The 21,923-nt window shown below is 36.1% G+C and overlaps 1 protein-coding gene across 1 annotated transcript; it reads right to left on the bottom strand.

Annotated features, from left to right (window-relative positions):
- Window positions 1-82: 82 nt before the first annotated feature.
- Window positions 83-21,077, bottom strand: PDLIM3 (PDZ and LIM domain 3; the record flags this gene model as incomplete). The annotated part of the gene is made up of 7 exons (XM_010181742.1): window positions 20,985-21,077; window positions 14,954-15,105; window positions 13,057-13,141; window positions 7,587-7,654; window positions 4,010-4,273; window positions 1,302-1,429; window positions 83-194 (listed from the first exon to the last, which is right to left on the bottom strand). Coding segments are annotated over exons 1-7 (902 nt in total), but the record flags the coding sequence as incomplete, so codon positions are not given.
- Between the last annotated feature and the right edge of the window lie 846 nt (window positions 21,078-21,923).

Here is a 21,923-nt window from a genome sequence, read left to right as displayed (position 1 = left end):
GTTCTGTGATTCTGTGATTCTGTGGTGTTTGAGGACATGTATTTGAACTAGAGATTTCTAACACTAAGAAGCAGCAACTTACAGAATGCCGTTCCCACACTTGTCACACAGTGGCACTTTCTGGACACCAGGCATGGCAGTAGGTATCTTTGTTACAGGTGCTTTCACACTTCTTGTGCCCACGGGGCGTCCATCTGAGAACCAAAACAATCCTGTTAGGGACAGGCTAATACAAAAGCGTCTGCTGCAGTTAAGTAGTTTTCCTGTAAATACACTTCTGGTTGCATTTACAGACTTTCACTTATATCAACAATGACGTTTGGCAAACTAGAATCTACCTCTTTCAAATCAGGAAAAATATTGTGTGGCTGTAGCCAAAAATAAAGTACAGAAGTGATTACACATAGAGTGCTCGCTGTCTCATAAACATAATCTAATTCTCTGATAGTAGGGCTTGGGTATAGCAAGAGAAGGAGGAGGATTTGGCTTTAAGATAGCAACATAACATAGACAAGACCTATTGTTAGACAGCTTCTTATTTATACAACTAACCATACAACAAATTCAGAAAGAATAGTAACACGATAGGAATACAAAATTATATCAAAATACAAGCAAATGCCAAGCAAAATCCCACAGTGTTATATATAAAATTAGATGTATTTATCTCTTCTCTGGTGAGAAGGGATAATTTTATAATTTATAATTTTTATATCTCAATATTTACCCTTTAGGTTAATTTTGGTTGTATTTTATTCTTTACACTTACTCTAAATATAACGCACTTGTAGCCTTTAGTAATATTTCTGTCAGAATTTCTTCATTTGAAGGAAATATGTCTGTAAATTATATTGTTCTCTTTGATTTTTATTTAGAATGAAAAGAGCTTTGGTGAAACATATTTTAGGAATTGGTTTAAATTTTTCTTTTCCTGGATGTGGAAGAGAGTGTTTTATTTCTTGGTGTAATGAGTATCTGCAGTTTGTCCCAAAATTTCTCTTGCATAAAATGTTTTGTTATTCAATTAAAATCAACTTTGTACAGTAATGATCTTAAAATCTGAGAAGAGATTCTGAAAAATGTCATTAACACCCCCATTTTATTCATACAGGAGACTGTTAGCTATAAAAGCAAAGGGGGGGAAATGTTAGGAGGCTGGACTGTTATCTGAAAGATTCAGAACAACTTGGGCTTTCAGACATTCTTATAGCTCTGATCTCTCATATTTTATTCTCAGATTCCCCCTTCCCACAAACATTTAACAAGGCTTTGAACAGGTAGAATATGTCTTTATTAACCACCTTCCTCGGAGACTAAATTCTGGAGCACCTTAAAGGAGCCAGACTGGCGAGGTTGGCTGGGCTCCTCCTGGTTGCCATGCAGCATCCTGTACACATCAGACTGAGGCACCGAGTTGGGTGATGGGTCACTGTAGCACAGGGGGGAAGAGCAGACAAGGCAATTGACATAATTTTAAAGCAGTAACTCTACCAGGCATAGAATATGATTCAGGAAACATAAAGATAAGAAGTTTCTACAACTACTGAAAGACTTTCTTCCAGGTAGCATTGCTTTATATAGCCTTCTTTTGATCTAAAAAGTGCTGAAATAAAAAAAAAAATCCTGTGCGATTGTTATGAAAATAAATCAACTGACTTAGGAAAATATTTCCAGAGTTACTGTTCTGGCTCTAACAGCATTTGGAAATAGCCCAGTACCTGTGTTTAACCTCTAAGCACTTTCATTCCTGTGATCAACTGCTGTATTACCAGGTGCTCTTTGGTACGGTATCCAAAAGTTCCATTTTCACAGCAGCTGGCCTCAAGAATGTTGTTAAAATCACAGCTCACATCTTTGCATAACATCAGCCAAAACCTAAGCAATCAAATCTTTAGGAAGAGTATCGTGATGTGAAGCTGCTCTTACTTTTCTAAGTTGGCTTGATCACTAGTTAATACAGTGATTATTTGGCTAAGATAATTGCTACTTATTTAACTTCTGGAGATGACAAAAAAAAGTGAAGTGGGTATCGCATAGTAGGAAGCGTTGTAAAGAGAACACAGATGAATGGAATTTCTCTTTTTAAATTTAATCAGAATGGGTCATGTCTTAATTTTTGTAATGCCAATTTTATGATAAAAATATAAAGTAAGTTATTGTCCAAACAACAGTTGATGGTTGAATTTTCAGTGATCTGGGTATTTTAAATGGTGCTAAATGCTTTAAATTGATCGTGATAACTAGAATCTTAAGTAGTTGAGTAGATGACTATATGCATTGTCAGGAATTAGGCTGAATGTGCGGCATCTGTAAATGTCAGCCTGCTACTGGGACTAATTAGAAACATCCAAATTGACTTCAATGAAGTCTTATCTCACTGATATATACATAAACGTCCAGTTTAAATTTCCTGTTACAACTGGCCTCCTACTGTCTTTTGAACCTTAGGTAAGTTTTCACTGGAAATAAGGGATTAATTCCACACGGAATTAGATGGGTTTTGCTTTGGACGGTTTAGTTTGTTTCCCAGGACAGCATCTGAGCTGTCGGTGGCACAGTACGAGCAACCGCTGTCGAGCAGTGCCCCCTGTTGCTTATGTTAGTTGTTTGCATCTTCGTCAATCAGATTTCTCTGAGCTGTCTTTAAGCTGGTGAAGAAACCACCACTTTCTTCTCTTGTCACAAGCTTTTAATGAATAGCAGGAGCTTTGTTTTTTTTACAGTTCTCACCAATGGCTGACTAAATCCTTGATTCTCTCCTCTTTACTGAAATATTTCTAAACATCAAAGAAGTGATAATACAATTACATTCTACCATGTAACACAAAGGTGTGGGACAGTATTTCTAAATGCATACATAGTGAAAACCAGCATTTCAAACCTGCTCAGAGAGTCAGTTCTCAAACTGGGAATGACACAGGTATTTGTGAAATCCAATTACTCTGGGTTTAAGCCATGAGCCAGAATACAGAAAAAGCAAGTTTTTTTAATCATTCTCTAATTGTTGTGATTGAAGATAAATATTCATGCAGTAGAGTAACATCACTCTGCAAAGAGTTAATGAACTACGGTTTTCTTTTCATCAGGTAGAGTGAACTTAAATACTTCTATATAAATATGATTTTTATGGTTAGTAACAGCCCAGTTTTGCAAGGTGCTGAAGAAGGCTCATTGGTGCCAGTGATTATTGCTTATTTAAAATATTAGTGATTAACCTTAGTTTACACCATACATATTATGAATTATTAACTTAAGTACTGTTGTAAAACAGAAAAATAAGTTACTATTATGCAAAAGTAAAGATAAAGCCACGTGAATGATGAATTGTCCCTTAGAAAAAAAAAAGATTTGTGTTTCGAAACTCTTCATTGTTTAATCATTATTTGTCATCTAGATACATAAGGTTCCTACTTTTAGTCATTGCAATGGATAAAATTGTAAATCAGAGATGGATTAGTCATCCTACAAAGTCAAGTTTGGCTCTTTTTGGACAAGATCTAGTCATACTGAGTAAGTTGTCCCGAATGGGAGTTCAATATCTAGAATGCTATAAGTATCTACAAGATTTCCTAAGCTTCATCACTTGAATTTCAACAGTTGAAATAAATGTGAGTTAATAATATTTTATTAATTATTACTATGAACAAGTTATTAACTGGTTATTAAATAATTATTATAACAATAATAAAGAATTTTGAATTTTGGAGGGAATCCGAGTCTTGATTTGGAATGGTAAGTCAGCTAATAGTCCAAGTTGCGTCATCGGTTTTTATTTATTAGCTACAAATATAAGGTTATTTCCTATGAAGTACTTATTTGTAAGTTCTGAAAGACTCCTCTAATACTTTGGGTAAAAAATAGTAATATTTTAATGAAAATATTGACTGTCTTTAAATGATTTAGGTTCTCTCCGACCCTTTCACCCATTGTCATAGAAACAGCGTGATATGATTGTTGATATCTTCTAAATCTGTATATTAATAAATATTGAAAATACTGCTCTAGTTACCTTATTACGGGTGTTTCCCCCAGAGCTGTAGAAACTTGGCCTTGCAGTGTTTCCATGATATTGTCATCTGAGTACAACTGCATGGGTGTATTAAACTGAGCGTGTACAATCTTGACACCGGGAAGCTCCATTTCCAGGGGAATGTTAGGGGCCATCTTAGACACTGCCTTCAACTCGGTGGGGCAGATGGAGCTGACAGTGCTAATTGAGGAGGGGGTGCTGCGTCCACTGCCACAGTCAATCCCTGAGGGAGTGCTGCATCCGCTGTGTTAATAGCCAGATTACGGAAGAGTGTGCAATGCATGTCAGATTATAGAGAATAAAGACAAAAGTACAGGAATATGGTGATGTTAACAGGGCTGAAAAGTGTAAATAGAACAGATACAGAAAAGCAAAAGTAGAGAAAGCAGAGAAAAGCAAAAGTATGTGTATTCATTGAAGAGGATTTTCCTCTAAAAAGTATCAATGCCAGTTATAAAGCAGTCCATAAAATTCTGGTATGCATTTTCTTTAAAGGTGGTAAAAAAATCTTTGATAGATTGAATAATGCAGAACATAGTATTACTTTACATTTTTAATGCTAGATTTTCTTGGGCATGAATCAAGCCTCCCTAAAATACTTTGTTCTAGATGAGTAGTTCTCAACATCTTCAAAAGGGCAGCGTACAAAGGTTATGGGAACTGTCCATGTCAGTGACAGAACAAACATCTTCAGTACTGGAATCCTAGGCACGTCATTCCAGTCCTGTACCTCACCTCCATCTTAGTCCACCCTTGAAGAGACTGCTATAAAGTAGAGTAAAATAATGAATGTGATGTTTCCTAGATTTCCTTAAATTCTACAATAAGATATTTATTAATCTTAAAAAAATATTTTAACAATGTATTTAAGGTTTTTAATACTTGTTTAACATTTCAAAGAAGAAAAGATACTAAAACAGGCAGGCATACTTTTGCATTTCCGAATTACAGAGTTTCCAGTAAGATGTAAGCGGTCCTTCACAAGAACAATGAATATATATTCAGAGAATTAATTTTACTGCTTTTGAAGTAGATTTTACATGTAATTTCTATCTAATAAAAAAGAGGTATGTTTTTTTAATAAATATTAATGTTGCTTAACATTACTGAAGTAAAGTTACTCCACACCAATTTGACATCTCTGGAAAAGGATTAGTAAAATAATGTGAACATTAAGCCCAAAGTAATTTTCAGTGTCACTATTTTGAATACTTCAGCCTTTTCTCCATAGTACCTCAGAGGCTTGCTTTGTTATGGGATATTTCTTTGCGGTTGCTGTGTAACAGCACATAACCCAGGCTTTCCATGGTTGTTGGTTACCACTTACGTGATATTCAGAGCTACGAGATGGGAAATGCTTTAGCTCTTTCCTCCAAGATGCATATCAGGGTTGTGGTTAGTTCTTTCCAAGCTGAATGATTCTGTGTAAACCTGGGAGAATACTCGATTTCCCCATTTGATAGTACAGTACTCTGCCAAGCTACTCTTGGGTGGAGAAGACCATAGATTCTTCCTTTGATGAGGATAGGAATTTGTGTAGGACCACTTTCTCAAAAATGATGTTTCTACCATCAAAAACGTATCAAAAGAAAGCTAATTCCAGAAATAGTAGACCTTAAAGCAAAAGCACAGTTCTGCATCATCACCTAGCATGAGCCAGCCCAAAAAATCGCATGGAGGCAACTCATAAATTTGCAGTCTTTTCTTTTAGAAGAATCAAGACCACCTTTAGATCCTGCAGTAGAATAAGTTTTGTCAGTACTGATAGTATTAGTAAATGGAAAGTAGCAGGAAAAAACTAGAAAAAGCACAACTCCTGCTATGAGCAGCCAAAGTAATGCTAAAAGAGAATAAGTTATAAGTAAAGTATAAATAAAATATAATCATATATTAAATATAATTCCTAGTTAGTTTTGCCAGAGTAGAGTCCAGAATTGTGGCTAATGTCTCCTCCGTTAGCTCATACTCAGAGTCCAGAATCACCTTGTCTTTTAGTCAAAGTCCTGTTTAGCCTCAACTCCCTGTTCTAAAGGGATTTGTACAGTCAAGGTGGCACCTTGGTTTTTGCTGTGTCTAGCAGGGGATATATACTGAGACAAACTGATGAAAAAGTAGTAGGCAAACAGTGTGACAACCAAGGTTTTGTAGATGTAGCACCCTGTGTCAGAGATTCTGCAGTTTGTAAATGCAGACTTCTCCAGTGCTACAACTCCTGACAGACCTTGCCCAGCTGAGGTTCTGAAACTTCTTGTATCGCTGTCAGGTTAATTTTTGAAGGTTTTTTTCCACTTCTGACATGCTGGAAAATGGCCATTTACTCCAATATTTTCATGGAAAATATTGTGTAATTGAGGTTTCTGAATTAGGAGATTGGGCTCTTGATACTCATTTGAATCTTGATTAATCCAATGGTACCTGTAAATGGTACCTGATGGTATAAAAGTCAGGTTAGGTACAGTACGTAAATGCTGCCTACTGTGAGAGGCCAAGCATGTTTGCTAAGGACTGTTTTGTCATTTATCCTGTATCAGCATCAGACTGGAGGGAGCGATGGGCACCTCTTCTGCACTGCGGTGGGGTTCTACACTGATAGTTCTTGTTCACACAAGGATGGGAGTCTGTCCATCTTCTACAGCCTTCTCCTTATCACTCAGGTAGTTGAAAAATGTAACACATCTCGCAAAACAGATAATCTGTATGCGATTGTCCTTTGTACACTAGAATCAATTATCATCCTGTTTTTCTGGTCTAGTTTGTCAGATATAAATTAGTGTACTTGAAATGCAAGCATTTTAAACTTTCAGAATTAAATGTAGGACATTAAGTCCACTGGTAAAAACTGTTACTGTTAGAAAGGATAAAGGGTAATATCATGATGTATTGCATCACTCAGGTGCTTCCTTGCATTATTAGCCACAGAGTTTGCATTTAACTGTATTTAATAATGTAAGTAATACTAAGCGAGGCATTTCATCCCCAGTTATGAGAGAAGAATATTATGCTAAAATGATGTATGTTTGTATATAAGCTTTTCTGCATTTTAGAATTTACATGTCTGTGGTATCAGAGAGTTCTCCTGTTTTAGCTTTGTGTTGGGTTGCCTTCTGAATAAAGGTCTGGCAAAAAGCAAACTTAAAACCTCTAAATGGCCTAGATGATGACTTATATTGCTAGCTATCTTTTACTTAGCAAGTTAACAATTTAAATGTGTTTGCATTTGGGCAGAAGAATTTCAGAATGCTGCAGATGTATAAGTATACAATATCTGGTGCTATGCTGTAAGCTGAATCAGGTTCATGAATACAGTAACTTCAAACTCCTATCAGTGCAACTGTGACGGACGTGTGGAACTGCTTTCTTCTGGAAATAGAAAGTTGAATTTCAAGCCCAATCTCTGCAAGTCAACCATTTCATTTTTTAAAAATTTCAGTGTTAGGCTATATGCTATAAGTAAATTTCAAATACATCAGTATGCTTTATTAATGCGAATGGTGAGTAACCATTAAAAAAAAACCACCATGCATCCAAATCCAGCACAACACTCAGAGTTTTTAACCTGCTTCGGCCTGAGACTATGAAAGGTTTGGGCCGAATATTATGCTTGTGTTCAAAGTAGTTGATATCCTGTAAAGAAAAGAGGGTTAAAATAACTTTCTTTGGCCTATAAATGCTTATTTCTAGTTAAAAGGTAGCCAAAAAAGTTTTAAAATTGTAACCATGAAGTAAATGTGTTTAGTTTGTACATTCCTGGTACTCAAAATACAATCACTTTAATGTTCAGAAACATTCAGAGTAAAGTGCCGTTACAAGAGACAAGATTGGTAGGTAGTGTTGCAGCCCAACATGGAGGGGAAATTTTAGCTACCTGCAGTGGTGCTACTGCAGAGCTGAACGGATAGTTTTCTGTGTTGGAAAAAATGGCTTCATTTATCACCATTTTTTATTTTGGATAATCAATATACTTTCTGATTATTGAAAAAAACAGCAAGAGCTGGACTTTTCAACTGAAAACAGAACATACAGTGATATACCACAATTGACCATGTAGGATAAGAAAATACCAATACTCACTTTTGCGATGAGTTAGGAATGAGACCCCTCAGTTGTCCATGAAGCGCATCTTGAATATTGCCAGATGAATACAGCCCAATTGGAGAATTATAGGAGGAGCTCACTACCTGTCTTTTGTCATCAATATTTGCTGCTGCAACAAAAGGCTGGGCCCTTCTGTTGTGAGCTGTACCAATAGGCTTGAATTCCTGTACATGATAGGCAGACAAAATACACAAAGCTACAATGCACACCAAAGCTGTAACGAGTACAACTGACAACATCAGTATTGTTAATCTCTGCATTTTTTACTTTTGCAACTTTGTTATTTTTAACTGGTGCAAGCATACTATATATTTTGCCATGAATTTTCTATATGCAACTTAAGCCTTACACATTCAGAGACAATTATTTTCCTGCCTCAACACAAAGAGAAGACATTCCACATTTGTAAATAAGGTGCAACTTTAAGATGAAATGGGAGGGACGAATATTATAGTAACCTGTTGTATTATTCTCTAGATTTTGCACTGTTTACATTCTTCTATTAGAAATATTTCATGGGTAGTTAGCTCATTTGCTTTGCTTTAGTGCTACTCTCTGGTTTCTGCATTTTTGTCACATACTGATGGAGGGACTCACAAAAGTATGAGGATTTTATTGTCAATGTCTTGCCTAGTAAACACGCATTTTTAAACACTTCTTTTAACTGAAACTAGTCTTGAATGTACATCAGATTGAGGACATTCTTCTGAGCTTATTCCATACTTTGAAGCTAACTTTTCCATCAAAAATTGTGATATTGTATAATTTAAAGATAATGTGACATCATAAATAAGTAAAACCCAGAAATGGGTAACTTGGAAATCATTCTGCCTATGTTTGTTTATTTCTGGAATATGATTTTGTTTATTGTTGGGCCAGATAATTTTCTCCAGTTGTGGAATTCACAGGGATAAGATCTGGAAGCAAAATCCCTGATGACCTTTCAGATAACTTATAATGTTCTTCTGTAGTGATTGGCCAAGAATGATAAAGACTGTTGTCTGTGTGAAAATTCACTTATTTTTATTGTGCATGTTTAGTACAGTGTCCTTTAAGTCCCTGTCAGCTCAGGCCCATTCCTAATCCACAGAAATACGGATATTGGAGAAAATAGTGCTGTCATCTGCTGAGGTTTTTTGTTTTTTTTTCCTTCTGTGCTAGTGGGTGAAGAACGTTTGCTGCTGTAGTACATCCCCTTGTCCTGATGTCCTGTAGTGCTCTTTGGAAACTCCTGTAACAACACTTGAACTTCATTCCATATGAAATAAAAAGCCTTTATTCCTAACAAATAGGAATCTGAATTGGTCTCTTCTTTAGAGACTGGAACTTGCAATGTTAAGATAGCGCAGGTCACTAATATTTCAATTTTCATAGAAATCTTTCCCAATTCTCTGATTTGGCTTTGGTTTTGAGCGTGATGGGTGTACGAGGAATACATTTACAGTATGATTGATAGACCATTTCTGTATTTGGGTTGCTATCCCACTGTCTCATACGACCTGCAGGCAGTTAGATACCGAAGAATGAGATTTACTTCAAATTGTTGAAGCTTATATCTTAGGTACCAGAGCTTTGGGCTTAATCACTATGTACAGTTTATGCTGTCTGGTATTTGCTATCATACATTTTTAATGATGACACACACAACATCTTCAGCTTTTAAATTATTCAGATGCAATTTTGTTCTTTCACTTATCTGTTGAAAGCTGTACAAACTAGTCTCCTTGTTCTGCTAAATAAATCTTTAAACAAAGTGGGGGTTTTTTGGTGCAGAAATGCCTTTTTAAATTACCTGAGTCGTTAGAAATACTAGAAAAATTTCCAGTTAGAAAAAATAGAGCCTATTACCAAAAACCAAAACATGTACTTGAATGCTCAAATCCACAGTATAAATAAAGATAATAAGAGCAGGTTAGATAAGCATGCACCATTTTTTGGCATCTGCAGATTTTGTTTTATTCCTCTGAGCATTATTTCCTTTCTCAGACAATATCAAGTCTCTTTTCAAAGTTTTTGTGAATAATATATAAATATTATGAAAACCTGAATGTGAATTGGCCCTTTTAATTTAAAACAACAGTTTCAGACATATATTTAGGAACAGACCTAAAGAAAAATCATGGATATATAGAATGTGCAACCAGAAAATGCAAACAGTAAAAAGCAGTTTTATTAAATGAAAATGTTTAGCAGCATTGCACCATAAGAGGCTACTGAAAGCGGCAATCAGATAAATGAGCACAAAGATTTTACTTGCAGTTCTTTGTTTCTGTCTGATAGAACGGAGTTGCAATTAACGTATTAGTAAACGGAAATAATCTACTAGTGTTTAGGATCATGTCTACTTAATGAAAGACATTAATGTCAAAGTATTTAAAATTGATTTAAATCCATGTATGATACAAAACAAACAAAACCGTGAACGTTGCAATTTCATCTCCTTTTTTATTTCATATTGACAAATGAACAGCACAGAAGACATGTGGCACCATAATAGCATGTTTACAATATAACAATGATGAAACAAGTATTTGCAGTTAGACAGACTTCTGTTTGCTTTTTAACTTATATATTCATATAAATTGTCAGTGACACAACATACAGCAGCAAAAATAGTCCAGCTCTTGTGTTTGTTTGATCTCATTGAATTTGTGAAAAGTCCTCCTTTAGTTCAAAAGCTAAACGAGAACTAGAGTTTGCTGAAATTCCTAATCAGGAATATTGGAGAATTATGGTATTTAATTTCTTAATTTTTTTCTAGCTGATGTCCTTTTTGCAGGGCTAACTACATTTTGCATTGATACAGATATCAGGAATAGAAATGAATGTAGCCCCCAAAGTCTGTAGAAATGCATCCAACGTGGACCATACTATGGCATTCTTTGTGGATAACTGCTATGACAGTACATAGATGTTTACATTTTGGAAGTGTCATGTGACTAAAATCTTTATCTCTGAATGCTGCTATGGAAGAGGAGTAGATCCTCAAAACTAGATAAGCACAGTTATATTGTTTCAAAACTTGATTACATGTGATAATAGACTATAAACTTACTTTTTAGAATAGTGGGTATTTCTGGGTTTTTAAATTTTTTTATTTTTATACTTATCTATGTGTGTATTTATATCTCTCAGGAATGTATAATGTCTTTCTATGGCCAAAAGCCTAGTCACACCGAACAAAATGTTCAAAGGCAAAGATAGAGGCAAAAAAGAAAAGCCTAAACAAAAACAATTCAAGAAATTGTGGTAATGGAAACAAATTCATTTTAGATGAGGTTAAAGGGATTGTAACTGAGGAAAAAATTATAGGTCATAGTATTGTTTTATATTGACAGTACCATAGAAAATCTTTAAAAATAATTTAATAATGTACAATTTGCCATTTAGATTGTTTTATTTTCTCTTCCTAATTATATTCTCTGAGAACCCTATGAACTAAATTGCTTACATACAGAACATGATGTGATTGTATTAGTAATACTTCAAGTAGTCTATTATTTCCTATTATTGTTTTCTATTATGGATTGTCCATCACACTACAGGTTGCTAAGGACTAACAAAATTAGGTGGCTAGTTTTTATATGGGAATGTGTAGCTTTCAAGAGTGCCTCTCAGTCAACCACTTACTGCTCTGAGTTATTTATTGGAATTTTTGCCTCAGTTTCTTCTTCCCAGAAGAAAAAATTAGTGACAGTTTTCACTATGCTACGACAATGGCCTATATCAATCTCAAAATGACTCTATGGAGATGCTCAGCCTAAGGTAAAAGTTTGCTATGCTGTAAAGGTTCCTTGTTGCATAGCTGCAAGTGGGCACAGTACTTAGATGTTTATCAGCTGTTCCACAAAAATATGCATTTAAGTAGTTTTGTTTCTTCACTATACTATTTCCTACTGCTGAAGAGGCGATGTTATTTCTGATGAATTTCGCTGTACTGCAAGTTTTAAGATTGGAAAGAAGAGAGAGAACTGGAACACTGAAACACCATATTCATGTCTGGGAATGTCTCCGTGAAAACAAAATTGGTGGAAGTATTTACTGTGTAGGATTTATTGTCATGGAATCTGCACTTACATTTTTTTCTAGGATAGCACAGAATAAATACTTTGACATACTTGCTTTGATCCTGGCCTTCCAGGATCAGCAGAATGTTCTTCCCTTCCCTCTCTTCAGAGAACAGCCAATGTTCATGTAGATTAAAGAGGAATGGCATGGGAACAAAGCACTGTTGTAGACAGTAGCTTGCTAGTTAACTATTAACAACACGGAGACTTTGGCTCATGGCTTTGCACAAGGGACTGGGTGTGAGTTTGAAGAGAGAGGAGGGTTTCAATTGATTGGATTTGCGTTGGTCATATACAAGGATTAAGAGTTTGGCAGTCAGAAGTGGTCAATCATTTGCTTATTGATTGGTACAGGGGTTTCATACAAATTTGTGAGTTTCAGTTTTGTGGCATAGTTCAAAAATGTGTGGAAGTAGAGACCCAACATTAATAGATCTCTCTAACTGATAGTTACAGCAAAATTACTTTTCTGATGTGATAAGTGCATTGATTTGGCACTTGCAATTTATTCCTGATTGAAGAACTTCTTCATATGATGAAAAATCTCTAATAAAGTTAAAACAACTTAAACTGTATAAAACCGAAAGGACATATTTTCTTTTCATAATGAAACTATGGTGATATCTCCAGTTTTAAAGAAAAATTAGAATGTGTTGTAACTTTGTTTCAGTTATAGCTGAAAAATCAAAAACATCCAGTCAGATAAATTGATGTTCATAAATATAATCACGATTGTTTGTATTAGCTTAAACTGGCAGGTAATGGATTAAATGCTATTTAAAGAATTTTGATGACCATAAGGGAGATCATTTAGAGTGTAAAAAAGCAAATGGAAATGGTTAGGTAACTTTTAGCAATTCATACCTGTGGTTCAGCTTCCAAATTTATTTTGAAGGGATGTGCTTTGCCATCTTCTGTAACTTTTGGAGACCATAATTTAGTTCCTGTCCTGGAAAGCAAGCAAGCAAGCAGAATTTAAATAACTTGCATTTCTATAGAGTTGTATATGTCCCTGTAAAACATAATGCAACTTGAAAATTTGTGGTTTGTTCTATGCTTTTTAAATGTTTTGATATAAAAATACTTCAACAGTATATATAGTGTACTATATGTAAACAATACATAAAAAGTGTATTTACTTTTTACAAAATAGTGTATACTATGAACAGTGGTTACCAAATGCAAAGGCAAAGGGAAATTAGTGCATTTCTGACCTGAGCTGACCAAACTTTTATGGTTTTGGTTTTTTAATGGTTGATAGAAGGAATGTTGGGTCCTCAGAATATTTTGCACAAATAAGTTAATATATGAGTAATAATCCTAAACCAGAACAATATAAATCTATATTTCCTGACTACAATATCCATGCAAAACCTGATTTTCAGTGTAGGAGAAGTGCAAGCTAAGTATGCAAAGTATATGTGTGAATAGAAGATGCACAGATGATTCTTTCAGTCACTGAACCAGAGATAACAAACATGCAAATGCCAGTTACAATTCTGTCTTCATTGACAAAGCACAATGTGACAGCTAGTTTTAAAGTAATGTAATATTATTGTTAAATATTAATCTAGTACTGTTTGTTATATGAATACAAATATTTAGCAGTTTAAAAATAAGCACATATTTCATAGGCACAGTTATACTTATCCTATTTTGAAAATCACTCCTAAGAGTGTTGCTAAATGACATAAACCTGTAACAGAACCTGGAATTAACTACAGGAGTTTTTTAATGGTGATATGTACTCTAGTAATTAGACAATGCTCCTTCAGAAAAAAAACCCAACAAAATCAAAACCAACCAAACCAAACAGAAAAACCCCACAAAAAACAACAACAACCCCTCCCCAAAACCAAAACCAAAACCAAAACCAAAACCAAAACCAAAACCAAAACCAAAAAACAAACCCAAAACCCACACCCTGCTGTATTTGGAAGTGAATACTGTGGTCAGCTGTAACAAGTGTTGTTCCTCCCTGAGGACCTCAGATCAATCCCAGCTGTCTGATTCTTGGAGACAGCTGAAAAAGTGCACCAGGTGATTCTGATTAAAGTCTGGGCACACTCAGGGAGGAGATGTGAAGGTGCAGGTTGTTCCTCTTGCTGGCTTCAGTTGAGAGAAATTAACACAAAAAGTTTCTGGACTCCTATAGTTCAAGTAAAGACAGGATTTTTTATTTCTTTTTTGTTTTTTTCTTAAACATTGCTTTGAGAATCCTGTGTTTGATTTAATACATTGTGATTGAAGAAGCTGGCTTTAAACCACCTCCTTTGTCACCCTTTATGAAAGTCTGACATAATATTGCTTTTCTTAACTGGGAGGATATACTGGTGGCTTTGTCTGTGACTGGGAGGAGGAGGCAATGTTAAGCACCAGTGGCTGAGGGAGTGTTTGAGCATAAAGGTAGCTGAACAAGTGACAGCTAGATGAGGGTTTTATTACTTCCCAAAAATACGAAGGACTGCTTGATTCCTGACAGCAAACATAGGACTTGTGTGGACAACAGAGGTAGTAGGTGGTATGGTTCACACTCAATAGCTGTGGAGAGTAGTCTGAGAGAAGCTGCTCTTTTTATGCCCAAGAAGGCATATTCTGCCTGATCTGGAGTTGGTGAGGTAGGCCTGGGCATTTGTAGTTTTAAAGGTTTTGTGAAATTCTTAAAACTGTTTGAAATATTTGTTTTATATAATGATTGCATTGCATAATCAGTTGGTTGGGTAGTATCTTCTTCCAGAAGTAAGCAGACATGTACACATACCTCTCTATTTTCAAACATAGCTGATGTGCAGCTGCTTTAATTCTCTCCTGAGCATCATTATGTGTCATGTTCTCTGTGCTTAGGCCATCAATAGCTACAATAACGTCACCAGGACACAGGTTAGCAGCTGAAGCCTTGCTTCCAGGTGTAATCTGAAAAAAAACAAAATATAACTGCTTAAGCACCATGCATATCTGAAAATTGATAGAGAAAATAAACTTCACCATGATTCCGTAATTCCTGTTGGGTTGGGGCAAGAGGGAGGGAGTAGGCCTGTAAACAACTATATGATTGCTTAAAAAAAAAAAAGTGAGTCTTTAATTCTGGAAGACACTCTATAGTTCTGCTGTCAGATCATCATATAAATGCTTCATTCATCATAACTTGAAATTAGATAGAAATTATCTTCACACTTGTATATTAAATAGCTTCCACTCTGATTCCTGTAGTTACTGTAACTTTCTTTGAATCTTCTGTCTCATGCTTCATTGTGTAATTTGCTTTAAAATAAGTTAAGTTTTTCCCTTAAAACTCCAGGCAACAGCAGAAGAACAGAACTGTTAAGAAATTGTGCTACTTAATGTTCATGTGCATGGTGTGCCATTGACTGGACGACATAGAAAGCCACTTGTGGTCTTACCATATTTAAGGATAAATACTACAGTTAGTATGTTTTCTGCTAGCCTGGCCTCTCATATTGTATTGCTAAGCATACCATAAATACGCTAATGATACTAAAATAACATTTTTCTCTTTATTCATGTCTAATTCAGACCCTGAACTCCTTTAAGTGCTTAGCTTCAAGTTCCATTGCATTCAAATAACAGTGGCCCTGATCCTTCAAGGTGATCTGTGTGGTGCAATTCATACCTTGCAGAAAGGTACCAATGTCAGTGATGTTCACAGAAAGAGCCCTAAGCTTATCTTTCTATGCTTGTTGGTTTTCTTTTTTGTTTGTTTTTTGTTTGTTTGGTTTTTTCGTTTGTTTGTTTTCCGTTTTGTTTTGTTTTTTGTTCTTGTTGGTAATCTTCTACACCATGGTTAAAATAACTGAAATGCAACATAACTCTGTTTTAAAATGACTCCTCTAGAGAGAGAATGACCTTAAATGCTACTAAAGCTTGTTCTGCATTTGCAGGCCTTTATTTGCAAACAGGTGACTTCTTGTACCACCTCACCATGTGAACAGTTCTTTAATTTTATCTAAAATAACATGTGCTGCTTATTTTTAAGTACATAAATCCCAGTGTGAAGGACAAAAAAAATACAGTCTTACTTACAAGAGCAGTTCTCTGATCTGTGCCATGTATGAAGTAAGAAAAGATATTGGAGAGAATTTCTTACCATGAGTTCTGCTACAAACAAAGCAAGTGCTACCTCTCAATTATTAAAAGTAGTTAAGTGTATGGAGGACTGGAAAACGTGCTACGGAGATGTTCTTCAATTCTGGTGTTGCCTAGTATACCTCCAGTATGTTCTGATCCCCAGCTACGGTGAATCAGGCAGACTTGCTGCCTCTGAAGGTGACAGCACTCACTATCAGCATAGAAGTCAAATAAAAATACTCTTTTTGATATATATTGCACTGTATTAGTATTGAAACAAAGGCAAAAATAATCAAAATAGTGTCATGCTCCCCTCTTTCCAGCTGTACCTCTCTGTCAGATGGGTTTGTTTTGGGAGCTTTTTTCTGCATTCCAGCATGTAAACTTTTTTTTTATTTCACTGTAACAAACTGCAATGCATGTGCTATTATCAAGTCAAGTAAACTTTCCAAATAGGTACCTGTGGCCAGCTGGAAGCTTTAACCCCCTCACCCTCCTAAAGAATGGACTTGTTTATTGCATGCTTCACAAAGTGTTAAGGTGCCTGAATAATCTGTTTGAGTATGAAACAAGGAAGTTGCTCATAAATTCTGAGTCTGAAGTCTCCAAAATTGTCAGTTTCTCAAATGTAAGTGTAAATGAACTGCCCTGAGACCACTTACATTATTGCAATTAGAGAAGCGTAGGTCATACTTCTCCCTTTAACCTGGAATGGCTCCTGACTTTGGTTAGTACATTGTGGACATACGTGCAATGACAAATTGCAGCAGAATTCCTGGCGTTTGAATGTGACTGTTGATGCTTTAATGCCCAAAATGGGCAAACCCAGTCATTCTTGGTTCCCTCTCAAGAGTAAGCTCGCTTCAATAACCCTTATATAGGTTACTCAGTAGATTATGAGTTTTGCATGTCACAGCAAATCATCTGCTGTGTCTGCAGCTTACTGCAGCGATGTACTGAGAGAATGATCCTGCCTTATAAAGTAGCATATCTGTCTAGGATGGTACATTTCTCTGTAGCTGTGCTGCTGGTAGAACCTAACCCACTCTGTGTTGCTGGTAATAATGCACAATTCCTTGGATTTTCTTAGCATATTGTCACCAGCTGCAGTGATACCACTATATGGTTGCTTGGGGTTACCATCATTTGGTGGGAACAAGGAGAGAAAGGGGTAGTTTTATTTCCTATTTGTTAGCTGAATTGATTATTGCTAGGCTTCTGGGACATGTATGTTGGGTCTTAAAGCCTTGATGGGAGTGCTGAGCTCTACATGCTGAGGCCTTCTGGGATGCAGAGCTACCTGCACCCATATAATCCTTTCCCTCATCTGCTTTTCCTGGGGTGATGGAAAGAGCTGGAGATCTATCAGTAGGATGGAATAGGAGGAATATGACCAGGTAGCAGCTCTTTTCTCCCCTTAATATTTTAGGGGGAAATCCTGACTTTTGCCCGTGGGCAAGGGGAGCAGACAGAAGTATTGCAGCCTACATTTTATAGAAAGGAACCAGGTTGTGCATTGCAAGATCACGCCATATCATAGGTATAATATTGATATTGTGGGTACTTCAATAATCTGATATTGTTTCTTAAGGAATTTACTAGTGACACATGAAACGTGTATTGTGAACACGTGGGTCATATTATGGTTGTAGTGTTTGTTACTTGCTCTCTCGTGCTTCATGAAGTAGATTCTACTGGTGCTGTGGGAAAATTTTTGCCTTGCTCTTCAGGACATGTCTGTATGACGCCTGTTGATTTTGTATCCTAAGAATCTCAGATTTGGATAAATATAAGGATATGTGTTGAGCATTCAGATGTTGTCAGAGACTTAATAACTATTTAGCCATGTGAGGGCAATGTATCCTATGAAACTTTGAAGAAAACTTCTCTGCATCTGTTAACAGACTTGTGAAGCTCATCATGACATGCCCTCATAAATACTTCAGGCTCTGTGCTTTCTGAGAAGAGTTATGAATGTGTGCAGCCAGAGTGGCTAAATATAAAATTGAGTTAATATAAATACTTGCATTGTGATCTGAAAAGGTTTATATTAAAATCAAACTTAAATCTAGGGTTGATTATATTTCACCATTTCCTTCAGTCTCAGAAGTTTTGTTTCTATAATGGTTTATTCAATAGGAATTAAATTCTAGGATTGCATTCCTCTAAACACTTAACACAAAATATTATCTTCTGGTCAGAATAAACTGAAACAATTCCATTTCACTAAGACTAGAGTTACGATAATTTTCATTGATGTAATTTATTTGCATCTATGTGAAGTTCCAAGGATTTCAAGAAACGTTTTCATTATTTCTAGCTAACTTGTTGTTTGTGACCCTAATAGAATATCAATATCTCTATTTTTAGTCCCCTCTTGTTCTTCTTACCCTTCCAGTGATCATGATCTGTGGTTTTTGCATTTGCTTGAAGTAGTCAAGAGGATTGCCTTGCTTGGGAAATAGCACATGAGTTTTTGAGATGACATCTGTTCTTTAGACAGGTGGATGATGATCTTTTATGTTGTCTGTCTCTCTTGACAAGCCCTAGTAAAAGCTTTCCTTTGTTGAACAAGGACTACAGTCAAACAAACTTAATACCTATCCAATTATTTTATTCAAAATGTGTTTAAAAATAATTTCTATTTATTATTTTAATGGCTAACTTTTTTTTTGTCAGGACAGTTAAGCCAAATATGAGCGGGCTCCTGGTGATACCTTTTATGAAAGGGACACCTAGGCCCCCAGATACAAGGCATATGAATCTTGCAAAATATTCACTGTTGCTTCATGGGTACTACATGAATACTTATTTAGGGACTCTTCTAAATGTATGCTGTCGCACTAAAAGTAGTAATTTTAAACAAAACTATCATTAATATTTTTGAACTTGAGCTAAGCAAACTTAAACATGTCATTTTCCCCTATATATATATATTTATTTCATATTTCTACATGAAATGTGAGTTTAAGCATTCCTGTAATATGCTAGAAACCGGTGTCTTGTGTCTTGTGAGACATTTGGTAGGTATGTGTCAATTGCAAAATTGTTTATTCTTTAGAAAGCTACATGTATAGTAACATCCTTTGTTATTGCAGTTTTAAACTTCATTGCACTTAATCTAAACACAAAGAAAATACAAACCAGACACCACTAGAATATTTTTCATTAGAGATAATGGAAACTTTTTCTTCTAGAGGCCCATAAAAGGCAATGAAGGCCCCAAAACATCCAGAGATTTTTTCTTTTTCCTTTTTTTTTTTTTTAATTCAATATGTAGGTCTCCTATTTCTCCAAAGGTTTTGCTGTGTCCTAGAGTATTTGTTATGAAGCTAGCATACAGTCAAATAACAGCATTTTGGTTTACTTCTGTTTAAAATAATTAAAGTCTTTTATGCTTATATACATCTGGAGCAAGTGTTAAAATGAAATTAATTTTTACTAGTATAATACATGAAAGGTTGGTCCTTAAACTTCCTACGGACTCTTGTTTAGAAACATATTTAGTGCAAAACATCACAAGCGGTACCCATCCTTCAAGGCTCTTGTCATTTATTTAATACCAGGCATAGTGTATATATTGAGTCATAGTGTAGGGCTTTGAAAAAAAAGGCATTGGTGATTTGGAGGCTCACACTCAGTGTGTCTGAGGCTCTGAAAAGCAGCAAAAATAACAGAAAAACTAATTCTGGTCTGATGTGCATTGAACATATTTTTCAAAATATAAAAATTATCAAAACACATGCCCTGTCTTTTGAGTAGATCTAGGTCTGTAGAAGCAGGGTAGCTGACAATGCTTTATATGCTTTATTCATTGAGTAACTAGTTTCTCAAATAAACTGCAATTAACAGCTCGAAATTAATGAAGAAATGAAGGCTTGGATTCTTGCCCTTTATTAGGGGGTAAGGTAAATTTTCTGTTTCTAAATATGGCAGAAAACACCAAAAAACTCTCTCCTTCATATTCAGGACTGGATAACTTTCTAATAATTCACCGATTTAACATTCATGAAAGTAAAAACCTTTACATATGTGAGAACAGGTGCTGTTGCCTTTGCTGCCAATAACCAGAACTTAATTTAATTAAATGAGAGCCAGGTTAAGCTTGTAAAGTTGGCACAGTTTGCAAAGCACAAACTTCCAGACACGAGGAGCTGCTGCCAAGTAGTCTTATCCCCCAGTGATCACGGAGGATAGTCATGAAAATGATAAAAGTAGGGGCTGGCCTTTAGTAGCCTCAAAACTAATTTTCTCAACTGAATGCATGGGGAAATCATCACAGAATCACAGAACGTTAGGGATTGGAAGGGACCTCAAAAGATCATCCAGTCCAATCCCCCTGCCGGAGCAGGAACACCTAGATGAGGTTACACAGGAAGGCGTCCAGGCGGGTTTTGAATGTCTCCAGAGAAGGAGACATGGAATCATGCCAGAGTGTTTCTGCCACCGAGGCACCTGAATTTAATTTTTAAGGCATAAGTAGAAATGCAATTAAAGTATCTTAGACCAATACAGCAATCCCAGAAACACGCCACACAAAACTTGTAAACACTGTTAGCATTCAGCTGGCCGTCCTCAGAACCAGCAGCTACTTGCTAATCCACTCACAACTTCATCTGCATCTCTGAGCTCTAGAAAAGGAAAAGGCAAAAGTCTGCAATAACTAATCAATGTAATAAATAGAAGGGAATGGAAAGACTACATACCCTGGTTATGATTAGGGGTTGGTTAAAATCTATTCCTCCCGAGAGCCTGAATCCCCAGGGTGCCGGTCCTTGCAGAATAACATTTTGAGGCATTCTGGATAGGTTTTTCTTGATTGCTGTTCTCTTTTCTTTTGGTCTGTGTGAGGACCCAAGGAAGGGTGCTGTCAGTGGAGCACCTGCCAGAGAGGGCAGCTGACCTTGTACACCTCTGAGGAAGTTTTACTCATCCCACAGCTGCAGGCACTGCACTTTATCCCTGCTCTTTGGGTGACGTCAGCCAGTCCCTCGGCTTCTCCACCCACAAAAGGGAGTATCAAGCTCGGACAAATAAAGCCTGAATGCTGGAAAGTTTACAACAAATACATCAGCTTTATCTGCTGCTTCAGGGTCTCACTCAGCCCAACAATCAGTAAGCTGCAGGATGCAGTACCCGAGTTTCTTAAAGCAGCCCTGTTCCTCATTTGATATCACGCTGATTATGTTGCTGGTGCTTGCTTCAGCTATGCAGTGCACTGCTCTGGCTTTGTACATGATTCTGTTTCATGTAAACAGAAATGTTGATAAGGAGATTTCCCTCTCAAGCTCTTGTTTTAGAACTTGTCTTATTTGTAACGTAATAGTTTATTGCACCACAAAGTCCTTCCAGCTCCTCAGCTGAGGTTTTCAGCTACAGTCACTTGAGACCATGGCATGCAGCAGCTCTAAAGGCCTGAAAAATCTCGGCTGATGTCATGCATAGTTCTCATACTGAGGAAGAGAAATGCAGTATTAGTTGGTGATGTCACTTCAAGAGAAGTAGAAATCTTAGCTTTTTTTAAAGGTAGTTGCAGATACCTTCTATTGGATGTTGGTATTACTGAATAAATACTTTGCATTCCTTTTGGTTTTCTTGCATCAGCTTGATCAACTTTATTCTGACTTCCATATCCTTTACATTTT

Source organism: Mesitornis unicolor, unplaced genomic scaffold (assembly GCF_000695765.1).
Source record: "Mesitornis unicolor isolate BGI_N332 unplaced genomic scaffold, ASM69576v1 scaffold18640, whole genome shotgun sequence".
Taxonomy (NCBI): domain Eukaryota; kingdom Metazoa; phylum Chordata; class Aves; order Mesitornithiformes; family Mesitornithidae; genus Mesitornis; species Mesitornis unicolor.
Note: the sequence above shows the minus strand (reverse complement) of the source record. Positions and strands in the feature narration are given on the sequence as shown.